Here is a 13251-nt window from a genome sequence, read left to right on the forward strand (position 1 = left end):
ATGTCACTTCTTTTGTGCGTTGTAGCTGCGTTCTCCACCCATTGAAATCAATGATGTGGGTCAAAACGCAACCAAAATGCACTTGGACTGCATTTTTGTTGCGTTCCGCATGCTTTTTTGACAAACAAAATACAGGTCTTTTCAGTCTCTCTCTGTCACTGCCAGTCAATCTCTCTCTGTCTGTCGATGTCGGTCAATCTTTCTCTGTCGGTCGGTCTCTTTCTCTGTCAATTGGTCGCTCTGTCTGTCTGTCTCTCTCTCTCTCTGTCCGTCGGTCTCTCTGTCGGTCAGTCAATCTCTCCCCCTCTCTCATACTCACTGATCACGGGCGCGGCGCTGCACGGCTGTCACAAAGCTCAGGCGGCTTTTCCTCTTTTGAAAATGCCAGCCGCTCATTATTCCATCTCGTATTCCCTGATTTCCCTGCTTTCCCCGCCCACCGGCGCCTATGATTGGTTGCAGTCAGACACGCCCCCACGCTGAGTGACAGCTGTCTCACTGCAACCAATCACAGCCGGTCATGATGTGCGGTCTCCCCAATTTTGATACCAGCCTGGGTAAAGCCACACGGCTAAAGGCTGGTATTCTCAGGATGGGGAGCTCCACGTTATGGGGACCTCCCCAGCCTAACAATATCAGTCAGCAGCTGCCCGGAATTGCCGCATCCATTAGATGCGACAGTCCCGGGACTCTACCTGGCTCATCCCGAATTGCCCTGGTGCGGTTGCAATCGGGGTAATAAAGAGTTAATGGCAGCCCATAGCCCATAGCCACGAAGTCTTAGGTTAATCATGGTAGGCGTCTCCCCGAGATACCTTCCATGATTAACCTGTAAGTTAAAGAAAATAAACACATACACCCGAAAAAAATCCTTTATTTGGAATAAAAGACAAAAAATCCCCAACCCTCTTTCACCACTTTATTAATTCCCAAATACTCCTCCAGGTCCGACGTAATCCACACGAGGTCCCGCGACGCATCCAACTCTGCTACATGAAGCTGACAAGAGCGGCCACAGACCACAACCGCTCTCTGTCAGCTCCACGCAGCAACTGAAGTGAGCCGCACGATCAGCGATGACATCAGTCAGGTTACCCGTGGCCACCACTGGATCCTCCAACCATGACAGCAAGTCGCCCGACTGACGGAAGTGAGCTGCGCGATCAGCGATGACGTCACAGGTGAGTTGCGGTCTCGGGTGGAGGACTCCAGCTGGCCGCGGGTAACCTGAGTGACGGCACCGCTGATCACGCTGCTCACTTCAGTCACTCAGGGGATTAGCAGTCACCGGTGAATCCTTCACGGGTGACGACTAATCAGGATGCGACACACAGACAGAGCCGCGGGATGACAATGAAGTCGGGTGAAATTCATCCGAGTTCATTCTCATCGTGCCACGTGTCTGTGTCTGCTGTCAGCAGGCATGTAGCAGAGCTGAATTGCCGGGGAACGCCCTGTCAAAAATGGATCCAGAACACATGAAAAACACATGGAAAATGCATCCAAAATGCATGCGTTTTGGATGTATTTTTTTTTGACAAACGCAGTGTTTACATTTCTCCAGTCTGCCAGAGTTTGCGTTCTTTTCTGCACTGCACAGAACGCAACGTGCGCACATACCCTTAGGATCAGTTTGCGGCCACTGGCAAAATTGCTCCGCACTGTGATCCTAAACTTTATCTTCCCTTATCCTTTTGGAAACAACCAGATTGAGAGGGGGAGGTCACATAACACACAGGAGGGCAGATTCTACCCACTTTTACTGCAGCTGTAATGTGAGCTAGTTCTACATTAGTTCTACAGTCAGATTTCAGCAGCTGCTCACCCCAGTGTTTAAGACTGGAAAATATCAAACTTTTAATTTTCTTTTTATATTTTTCTCAATTAAAAACAAATAATTGTATTTAAACATAAGATTAAAACATTAATGCTTTATAATTTTTCAGTTATTGAAAAAAAAGTTTTTGATGACAACTTCCCTTTAAAAGTTAGGAAAAGAGATTTGTTTTCATTGTATTCCTGACTAATTATATATAAATAGACTTCTTTAAAACATTACACAGCTTTCTAATCTAATCTTCACATCATCACATCTCTTTTCAAGCTTTCACTGCTTTTAGTCATTGAACAACAAAGACTATCTCAACTTACCGTAAGTCCTCCATAATCGATAGCTGTTGGATGATTAATGGTTTGGTAGATCATTTGGATGGCAGCTATCTTGCTAGACTGTATCATACACAGGAGGGCTCCTGTCTACTCTATGTGAGGGCTCTTGACACACTTCTCTGATGGCGGCCTACCTCTTAGGGTACGCTCACACGAGAATATGAATCGGATAAGTGCAATGTGAGAAAATCTCTCATTGCTCTTGGACCTGTTGTAGCTGTTCTGTTTTGTCACAAGTCAGCTTATGGGATCACCAGTGAGGTCCTCTTGAGTTAGGCCTCTTCAGACCTAATCAAGATCGAGCGCTCGGAGAGAAAAGACCAGCATCCATGTGGGCATGATCAATTTCTTCTGTTTATTTAATCAAAGTACAGTTTATTTATACCATTTACAGATCAATGTGATATTGCAAAAGAAAAAGAAAAAACTTCGAGCTGAACTTTACTAATTGTTCATATGACCTTTAAGTTTTAGAAAAACAAAAATGTAGAGTCATGCATATGAGATAAGAAGAACATTTAGAAACCATAATAATCCTTGAGTCTGTCTCTTATTCCGTAGGCTCCATAATGACTATGAACTACCATCAGATATACTTACTAATAACAATAAATCTTTAATGAAGAAATAGAGAAACTATTAACCCTTCTATATCAATTTCCCCCTTTTGTAAATGGTTTAACCTTCACTACAGGGTCAGTAGGCGTCCAAACAGGAGCTGCTGGCTCATGGGCCTAGTACCCATGAGGGGTCTTCCTACCACTTCACCCATCCACCCTCAGTGTGGACACCTACTCCCGGTCAGCAGAGGCCATTTGGGGTCCGTAGTAAACTACAGAGGGTTCAATGCTGGGACTCTTAGAACATACATTATTCATTAGTTTAGGTAATGCATATATCAATGTTTTTACAGCTATATAAAGCAGTAGACAGAACAACAATATTTGCATACAGGTTTGTATAATGCCAGAAACCCAACCTGCTATGCCTTTAAACCAATTGGCTGGATTCATAAAAGAAAATGTATTTCCCCACCAGGAGTCCTTGTTGGCATCGTGCTCTTTTAACCATTTATCCCTAAGTTCACTTGTTTTCTGTATATCTGCTCTAACCTGGAGGTTGCCTGCAGGGTCAATGTAATGGCAACAGGCAGGACCAATTATTTGACACATTCCGCCGTCTTTTGCTGTCACAAAGTCTAGCACTATAGTATGCTGGTTAGTGACTACAATTAATTGTTTTTGTATAGCATTGGTAGCATTTAGAATCTCAAGAACCCGAAAAATTTGATCATCCAGGTAGTCAGTGGACTCTACTAGCTTGTCCCACATTTGCATTAAGAAAGGGTGTATGAAAATAGCACTAAATACCTTATTTGCTTTTCCCAATTCTACTACATGAGGCCTACCATTTGGCCGGGGTTTATTATCTGCTGCTCGTTTATACAAGGTATGAATTGGGACAGCTGCTACATCTACTTTACTATGAGGAACTATGAAAGTGGCTGGTGTAAGTCTAGCAAGTGTGCAAACCCCTCTCATGTCAGGGCTCACCCACTTGTGAGCACGATTCCCACAAACCAAAAACACTCCCTCTGGGAAAATACAAAAGTGAGTTTGACTTTGTACACAATAAAGCAGATTCAGAAGCCCCTTCATGACTTTATGAGCACACCATGTATTGTTCATTTGTTTTCCGGTCATACCCGAGATACAGCTACCCCGCTCCCTCCTAAAAGTCCGTCTAATAAATGATGATGTACAGCCCTCAATACCCTTCTGATATACTGTCTCATTGTCCTTGGTTGAGTCATGTGTATGTATATAGAAACAGTTATTGTCTTTTCCACAATTTCCAACACCATTGTATTGAAGACTGAACCATAATCCATCATGGGGAATGGGGCCTGAATGAGGAATCTTAGTCTTTATTTTGGCAATTATGCCCATGTCTGAATCGTATTCCATCCACCACGAGTATCCATCGGGTCGTGTGATATTTAGCTGGAACCAGGGTTTAGTGACCCATCCAACTATAGTCAATGTAGCAGATACATCACGAGGTACATCTTCTCCCAAAAATCTAGATTGAGTCCAGGTTTCATTGTGTATACAGTCTGGTACCAATACCTCCTGTGGTTCCAGAGGTAAGGCTAAATAAGGCATAGTCTTTGAAGAAATAGGACTGTGTGTGCAGATCCAACAGTCTTTTGGCTTTTCTCCTTCCATGTCCTCAGTAAGAGAAATATGGTGGCGAATGAGTTTATTATCCCAGTCCGTATTAAAAAGTTCGCTCAGTGTCTTTGTTTGTTGCAGCAACCCTGCTACACCTAGCAGGATAATTAGCAAAACTGTCATTCTGCCGGTGGAGTGACCTTTTTACAGTGACTGGCGTGGATCCAGGTGGGTTTTCCCTCAAGTTTCACTGAGGTGGATGTGGTCAGCTGGACTTGGAATGGGCCATCAAAGCGTGGATCTAGGCTCCTTCTCACGTGTCTGCGCACGACCACCCAATCACCTGGATTCAGCTGATGCACATCTGCACTTGCATTGGGATCTGGAATGGATGAAAAGACATGTTTATGCACCACATTAAGTCTTTCCTGTAAGGCCTGGACGTAGGCTGTCATAGTGCCGTGCTGCATCTGTAACACTTGTGGAAAGTAGAGACCTGTTTTTGGGGCACTACCAAAAAGGACTTCAAAAGGAGACAAGCCTGTCTTTCTATTTGGAGTGTGTCTGACTGAAAAGAGTGCCAGGGATAAGCACTCTACCCAATTCTTTCCTGTCTCTGCCATGGCCTTTTGAATTTTTAGTTTAAGTGTCCCGTTTAATCTCTCTACTTTTCCACTGCTTTGTGGATGATAAGGGGTATGGAATGCCTGCTCTATTCCCAGGGCCTGCATAATGTCCCTCATTATTTCTCCAGTGAAGTGTGTACCCCTGTCACTTTCTATGGCTTCTGGGATGCCATACCGACAGACTAGTTCCTTCATCAGTTTTTCTGCAGTTGTTTTAGCATTTGCACATTTTACTGGATAGGCCTCAACCCATCCTGAGAAGAGATCTACACATACCAGGACGTATTCATACACTCCTACCTTGGGTAGTTGTATGTAGTCTATTTGCAGTCGTTGAAACGGATAGAGCGGTTTGGGTGTTGCTTTCTTAGGGACTTTTACTGTTTTACCTGGGTTGTGTTGTGCGCAGATAATGCAGGATTGTACGTGTTTGGAGGCTACGTAACTGAAGCCAGGAGCGATCCAGAAGGCATTCACCTGGTTACACATGTGACTTTTTGAGGCGTGAGTGGGGCCATGTGTTGCTTGTGCCATCATAGGGAACAGGGACCTTGGTAAACCCAACCTGTCCTTACTTTCCCATACTCCATTCGAGTTCAGTCCAGCTCCCATTTTCCCCCAGTGTTCCTTCTCTGTTTGGGCAGCCTGATGCTGGAGGGATTTCAGGACATCCAGACTCACTGTGGCTGGGACTTGCTGGCTCCCTGCCACTATCCTCTGATCCCTAGGCCTCTTTGCCGCTGCTTTCGCAGCAGCATCCGCCCTTCTATTGCCCGCTACCTCCAGTGAGTCACCTTTTGTGTGTGCTTTCACCTTAATGATGCCAACCTGGACTGGTAACATTAGTGCCTCCATTAACCGTTTTACCAATTCTGCATTTTTAATAGGCTTACCAGCTGACGTAAGAAAAGCTCTACTTCTCCAGATAGGGCCAAAATCATGACAGATCCCAAATCCATACTTTGAGTCTGAATAAACATTAATTTTCCTACCTGACCCCGCTCTACACGCCTCAATGAGCGCTGTTAGCTCCGCCTCCTGCGCGGACATGTGCGGCGGGAGTGGTTCAGCTCGGATTACCTCATGTGAGGATACTACTGCATATCCAGTGTAGAATCTCCCATCCAGGTGGTATCTGGAGCCATCTACAAAAAACTCAAAATCTGCATTAGTAATAGGTGTATCATAGACATGTGGAAAACCTGCTGTCTCCTGACTCATCAGCTCTATGCAGTCATGCTCGTGCGTCATGTCAAAGTATTCATCCTCACTTGCTACCATTGTCACCAATTCCCCCTTTTCTGAATCTACTGGCAAAAGGGTGGCTGGATTCAGAACATTACACCTCTTGAGGGTGACATACTCAGGAATCAGAAGGGCACATTCAAGTCTGAGCTGTCTGGCCATAGACAGGTGTTTCGGTTGGACTTGCACAAGTATAGCATGGATGTCATGCGGGGAGTAAATTGTTAAGGGAAATGTCAATGTGATCTCGCAAGCTTTCCCTAGCAGTACTGCAGCAGCCGCTACAGCACGGACACACGTGGGTGACCCTCTGACAACTGGGTCCAATCGCGCTGAGTAGTAAGCTATTGGTCTTTGTTTGTCACCATGTTGCTGTGTGAGTACGGCTGTCGCATGCCCTCCCTGTTCTGTGCAAAACAAGAAAAATGGTTGATTGTAATTTGGAATACCCAGGGCCGGGGCAGATACAATGAGTAGTTTAAGGGAATGAAAGGAATCAATAGCTTCCTGAGTGAGGTCAAAGGGGTCAGATGACAGACAATCATAGAGGGGTTGCATCATTTGCGAGGCAGACCTTATCCAAGGCCTGCAGTATGACACTAAGCCCAAAAAGGTGCGCAGTTGCCGGTGGGACCTGGGTAGGGAGAGATTTTGGACTGCTTGTTTTCTCTCCTCAGTCAGGTGTCTTGTACCTTCAGAGATACAGTGACCCAAAAAGGTTACCTTTTGCTTACAGTACTGTAATTTTTCACGTGAAACTTTGCAACCATTCTCTGCCAGAAAACGCAGCAAAGAAATTGTGGCTTCCTTGCAGGACGTCTGGTCTGGACAGCAGAGCAAAAGGTCATCCAGGTACTGCAATAGCGTAACCTGTGGATGAGGCGGTTGCCACTGCTCCAGAATTCCTGCCATAGCTGTAGAATAAATGGTAGGTGAATTCATTCCTCCTTGCGGGAGGACTGTCCACATGTACTGTTTCCCCTCATGTGTGAAGGCAAAAAGATACTGACAGTCAGGGTGTAGAGGCACAGAGAAAAAGGCATTTGCCAAGTCAATTACTGTAAAACATTTGGAGGTCCCTGGGATTTGTGACAGTAAGGTATGTGGGTTTGGAACAATTGGTGTTACACTCTCAGTGACAGCATTGACAGCTCTCAAATCATGCACCATTCTGTACGTGTCAGGGGAACCTCTGGGCCCTTTTTTCTTGATTGGATACAAGGGAGTGTTACAGGGGGAGGACCTTTGTACTAGAGCCCCTGCTTCCACATATTCTCTTATATCTCTGGTCAGGGCCATTGATTTGGCTGGACTTAAGGGATACTGTTTTAAACAAGGAGGAGTGGAGCCCTCTTTTAATTTTATCATGACTGGGGGAATAGGAAGCCGACCAACATCAGTTTTTCCCTTTGCCCATACAATGTCTGGAACTTGTTGCATTGCTATGTCTTCATTAGTTCTGGTATCGGACACTCTCGCAGATTTGGACATGTACACCATTGCTGCAATCTTGCACAAGTGTTTGTCAGAGAGGGGACTTGTGACTGTAATACCTTCTGGGGTGTATTGTATGGTAGCCTGGATAGCACTTAACACATCAGCCCCCAGCAAATTCATAGGAGTGTTTTCACTAACAATAAGCTTTGTGAGAATTTCCTGGCTATCTTGTAATCTCAGCTTCATCTGTTTTGTCAAGGGAGTTTCAGACACCAATCCCTCCACCCCAACACACTCCACAGTCTCGTCAGTGATCATATCTGGCTTTATCAGGTCTTTATGTACCACAGTGCCGGCTGCCCCAGTGTCAATTAAAAATTCTGCCTCTTTCCCCCCTGGCATGGTTATGGTCGTAAGTAAGGTGGGACCAGGTCCTGAGGGAACGAAAACAGGGTACACATTTGTCACTGGGTTGCCAGTTTCCTAGGTCAGAGGCAAGGGAGGAGGGAAATCAGTCTGCTCACTCTCCTTTTTGGAGTTTTTGCACTGTCTGGCATAATGTCCATTCTGTCCACAATTCCAGCACTGTACGGTCGCTCGGTCACCTGGTGCCCCCCCCCTCTGTTTCCATTGTCTTCCTTGTGCTCTAGCATACATAACTGGTCGCTTGCATTTTGTCAGTTCAACCCCCTTAGCTACTTGCAGAAGGTCTGTTGGGTCCATGTTTCTCCACTCAGGTCTGGCCGTCTGTACTGCTTCTCGTAAAAACTTATTCATGCCGTCAATGAATGCATTCACCAATATTTTTATATCAAGGTCATTTCTTGCACTGTACCCCATGTCTGTCCACTTCAGCTGTAACCTCCCAAAGTACGTCTCTATACTTTCCCCTTTTTGCTGTGTCACGTCAGTCATCAGTACAGACTGCTCTGTTTGTTTCTTTGTAGCCCATCCTTTCAATGCCTCACAGTACGTCACTCCAGACCTCTCAGACTGAACATCCATGACCCATGATTGCTCCTTCATCATATCAGTATGTGATTTAATTATGTGTCCCAGCACGTCACCTGCCTTTGCAGTCACCAAACTCTCGAGGTCTGCCCAAGTGCATTTATAAGTCACCTGTATTGTCTGTATTTGCCTGTAAAATGGGAAAGGTTGGTTTTCAGGGTCAGGTAACTGTTTCAACATAGCTAGCTGGTCAGAGGGGCTCCAGGGGTAATATTCCTGTGTCTGTCTGATTCTTGTGACCTTCCTCGGTCGGGATGTATCTGATTTTTTTGTACTGGTCCCAGCGCGTTCTTTCCTTTCCTCACCGTCAGCTTCCTCCGCAAAACTCAATTCCTTCACTACCTCTGTCTCAGTGTCAGCGTCCTCTGTCATCACATGTGACCTGGTTCGAACAGGATTTAGTGCAATCTGCTTAGGGCGGGTAACATTACATGTAGCACAAGTACCTCTCCAGTCTGGGTTTTTCTGACTACAATGTTTACAAGTCCATTCATCTGGTCTGGGTTTCTGCTTATGAGAAGGGGGGGCGGTAGCAGTCACAATTCCTGCTTTTGGTGCATTAAAACATTCATAATACACCTTATCTCCCGCTGTGGTCTCTTTATATCCACAATGCTGCACCTCTTCAGCCACACGACACCATTTATTTACTTGTTGCTCTACCCTCTTGTCTTTTATCCAACCTCTCTTTTCTTCCCTGAATCTGTGCCATTTCTCAACATCCAAACATCCGTACTCTGGCATGTCTGCCTTTTTGAGTATCGGTCTGACATTTTTCACTGCTTCTTTGCCTTCTCTTTCTTGCACTATCTGTTTGGCTGTTTTGGATCCTGCTGGAGCCCCACGCTGCACACTGAACAAGTTGCCCATGGCTTCAACTTATTCCCACACAGCCCACCTTTCTGCAAATGCCCTCTCAGTGTCCCTGAACCTTGTTAACAGGCCACACGTCTCCTGGCAAGTCAGAATGGGCTCTCAAGTGGTAGCAAGAAGGCTCAATCAGCATTCACTCTCACCTGCTACACTTGTAGGGCGTATTGGGAAGGGTTAAAAACACCTCTCACCCAATAGACCAGATGACTAAAGCAGGAAGGACCAGGTGTGATAGTCCTCTCACCTGCTAGACCACCTCCATGTAAGTGGGAAGGCCACACGGCTCTCTAACCCACTTGACCTGATGTGCAGTTTGGCTACTCCATGCTGGTCCTTTACAAAGTATTTCAGCAACAAACGTAAGAGTTAAACCAAAACAATTAACAGAGCTGACTTCTCACAGAGGGCAGAAAATCGCGCAGCTGTTCACTTGACCCCTCCCAAAAGAATGTCAGCAGCGCACAGTTTGTTTAGCAAGAGTGTTATCTCGTCCAGATTCAGCTTCCCAAAACACAATCCTAATACCCACTGGTATAATACACAATCCCTGCAGAAAATTGAGACTACTTATATACCTTCACAGCACTTGATTCTAGAAACATATGTAACAATACACCTCCCAAGGATCAGTTAACCTCACATGCAAATAAAATTATCTAAACCGCTCTTGACACTGATGGGAAAAAATACATATGTCAGGTATCCACTCAAATACTCTATATGGCTATGCCCTGTGACATTTCACAACCGAAACATCTTTTCACAGTCCACAGTATGACATATAACCATTAGACTTATACATACATATTATTTCACCAAGTCTCTTATCTCAATTACTTGTCACTTTGTTATTCAGAGGCTTCTCATCAATATACAACAACCTATTGCCTGCCTACTTTATCTAGGCATTAATATGAAACCACTTATGAACACATATCCCTAGACCAGTGTATTGCCCATCAAAGATGCAAAGATGGCCAAAGCAAAACACAAAACACAGCAACACAGCAAATGCAATTATACAGAGACTATCCCAAATTCCGTGCTATGCACTCTATGCAATCAGTTAAGGGACGGACAACAGATTATCTTATTACTCTATATTTCAACTCTCATTCAGACATGCATGAAAAAAACAATACTCACTGGTGATGCCAGAGTTATTGAACCGTGTGTACAGCCTTACCCAGAATATTCGGGAAATCAGAGAGAGTGAAATGAAGTGTAAGAATAAAGCTTCTCACCTTGCTGCAGCTGAAATTTCACTGTCTCAAGAGTCCCCAAAACTTCTTCCGAATAGGCTGGTTGGCCACGGCCCCACGTTGGGCGCCAAAACTGTTGTAGCTGTTCTGTTTTGTCACAAGTCAGCTTATGGGATCACCAGTGAGGTCCTCTTGAGTTAGGCCTCTTCAGACCTAATCAAGATCGAGCGCTCGGAGAGAAAAGACCAGCATCCATGTGGGCATGATCAATTTCTTCTGTTTATTTAATCAAAGTACAGTTTATTTATACCATTTACAGATCAATGTGATATTGCAAAAGAAAAAGAAAAAACTTCGAGCTGAACTTTACTAATTGTTCATATGACCTTTAAGTTTTAGAAAAACAAAAATGTAGAGTCATGCATATGAGATAAGAAGAACATTTAGAAACCATAATAATCCTTGAGTCTGTCTCTTATTCCGTAGGCTCCATAATGACTATGAACTACCATCAGATATACTTACTAATAACAATAAATCTTTAATGAAGAAATAGCGAAACTATTAACCCTTCTATATCAGACCAATATTAGTCAATGAGAGAGAGCATTTGATCAGCTTTTTTCTCATACAGATTATTGATGAGAGAAAAGTCGCAACATGCTGTGATTTGTTGCCGAAATTGTTCGAGACTCGCCAATACAAGTCAATGGGTGCGAGAAAAAAATGGACGTCACACAGACAGCACACGGATCATCCTAGTGATATCTGTTTTTATGGATACACTACTATCATGTAGCACAGAACACTGTAAATGGCCCTGTAAATGATTGGAAATGACTAATAGCTGCTGAGAAAAAAACAGATTGCACACTGAGAGCACACTGACAGTACACTGAGGGCACACGGATGACAAGTGAGAAAAAAATTGTCCTACTCTCCTGGATGAGAATGGGACTGTTTTTTGATACGTTCCTGTGAGTCCAGCCTTAACAGAACAATAGGAGATGGAATCTGACACGCCAGATCCTTATCTCACCCGAGAATCAGTTGTTAGGGTCTTTGATACACAAACTATCAACCAAACCTGTCAATGTTAGGGGGCTTGGCAAACATTAGGCATTGTGTTTGGGGGGGCCTTTATTTCAGAAGGGTTCGAGTATTATGTTAGGCTGGTTTCAGACGTCCGTGTGTCAGGTACGTGTGACATCCGTTTTTAACATGGATTCCACACGTACCCATGTTATTCTCTGGCGCTACTCACACGGCCATGTTTTTACACTGACCGTGTGACCTATGGTGGCCCCGCGCGCACACTTTGAGACATGTCCGTTTTTTCTCTGGCAGCACGGGTGTCACACGGTTCGCACAATGATGTGATCCGTGTGACATCAGTGTGACACGTACCGGAGAAAGCACGGCCCTTTTTTAATAAAAATTTTCTATATTCACCTGTATCCAGCGATGTTGTCTTCGTCTATGCTGCATCCCACTAATGACCGCCGCTCATTATACTCACTGAATATTCACTGTCCTGTGGAGCTGGAAGCCGGAGCAGCGCTGGGGACTTCAGTGAAGGGGACCGCATTGCTGGGGACAGGTGAGTATCCAGCAGTGTGTGTATTTGTGTGTGTCTGTGTGTGTAGTGAGAACCTGGAAGCCGGAGCACCGCGGAAACAGCATCGAGGACTCATCACAGTTCCCAATGAACTCTGATGAACCTGTGAAGATGTAGCGCGGATGTCGCGGGGGTGTCATCAGGATGTCATCAGAGTTCATTGGGAACTCCAATAACCTCCTGGATATCACTGTCCTTGCAGAATACTCACCTGTCCCTATGATGCTGTCCTTGGCGGTGCTGTACCCAGCGCTGTCCCCGCGATGCTCCGGCTTCCAGGTCCTGAGTGCGGTGAATAATCAATGAATATAATGAGCGGCGGTCAGGAGCTGGAGGCAGCAGAGCAGGAGAAAGCAGGTAAATATGAAAAATATTTTTATTTCACAGACCCGTGTTTTCTCCGGTACCTGTCACACATATGACCATAACCATGCGTGTGACTTGTACCTGATTAAACACGGACGTCTGAAACCGGCCTCAGGCACTGCCCTGTGACCTAAATGCAGACACTAGTAGTGGCAGAAATTGTATGAGTAATAGTGATCAATGTGCTGGTTATATTTTTCAGGCCCACTATGTTATAAGTGCTATACCTCCAGTTTTAACTACAAAGATTCATTTTAATCCTGATTTGCCACCTATTAGAAATCAGTTAATTCAGAGGCTTCCAATGGGATCCGTAATAAAGACCATGATGTATTACAAAGAAGCATTTTGGAGAAAACTAGGTAAATACATAGTGAAATTATTATACTAGTATTTCTGTATATGATTTATGTACAATAATGGAATGTTCACACCTGGCAGTTTTACAGTATTGAGATTTCAGATAGCTCATGCAACTTTTTTTTTTCCTTGATTGAGTTTGAGGACTTTAACTTTTATCAAAATCTGCA

At 44.6% G+C, this 13251-nt stretch overlaps 1 protein-coding gene across 1 annotated transcript in view; it reads left to right on the forward strand.

The window, feature by feature from the left end:
• Positions 1-13251, forward strand: part of LOC142291190 (amine oxidase [flavin-containing] A-like) — a 133752-nt gene that overhangs the window by 75513 nt on the left and 44988 nt on the right. The window contains exon 8 of the mRNA XM_075335537.1: positions 12924-13083. Within this exon, the coding sequence (XP_075191652.1) occupies positions 12924-13083 (160 nt within the window). The remainder of the gene's footprint in view (positions 1-12923; positions 13084-13251) is intronic.

The sequence above is a fragment of the Anomaloglossus baeobatrachus genome, chromosome 2 (genome assembly GCF_048569485.1).
Source record: "Anomaloglossus baeobatrachus isolate aAnoBae1 chromosome 2, aAnoBae1.hap1, whole genome shotgun sequence".
In the NCBI taxonomy this organism is placed as follows: domain Eukaryota; kingdom Metazoa; phylum Chordata; class Amphibia; order Anura; family Aromobatidae; genus Anomaloglossus; species Anomaloglossus baeobatrachus.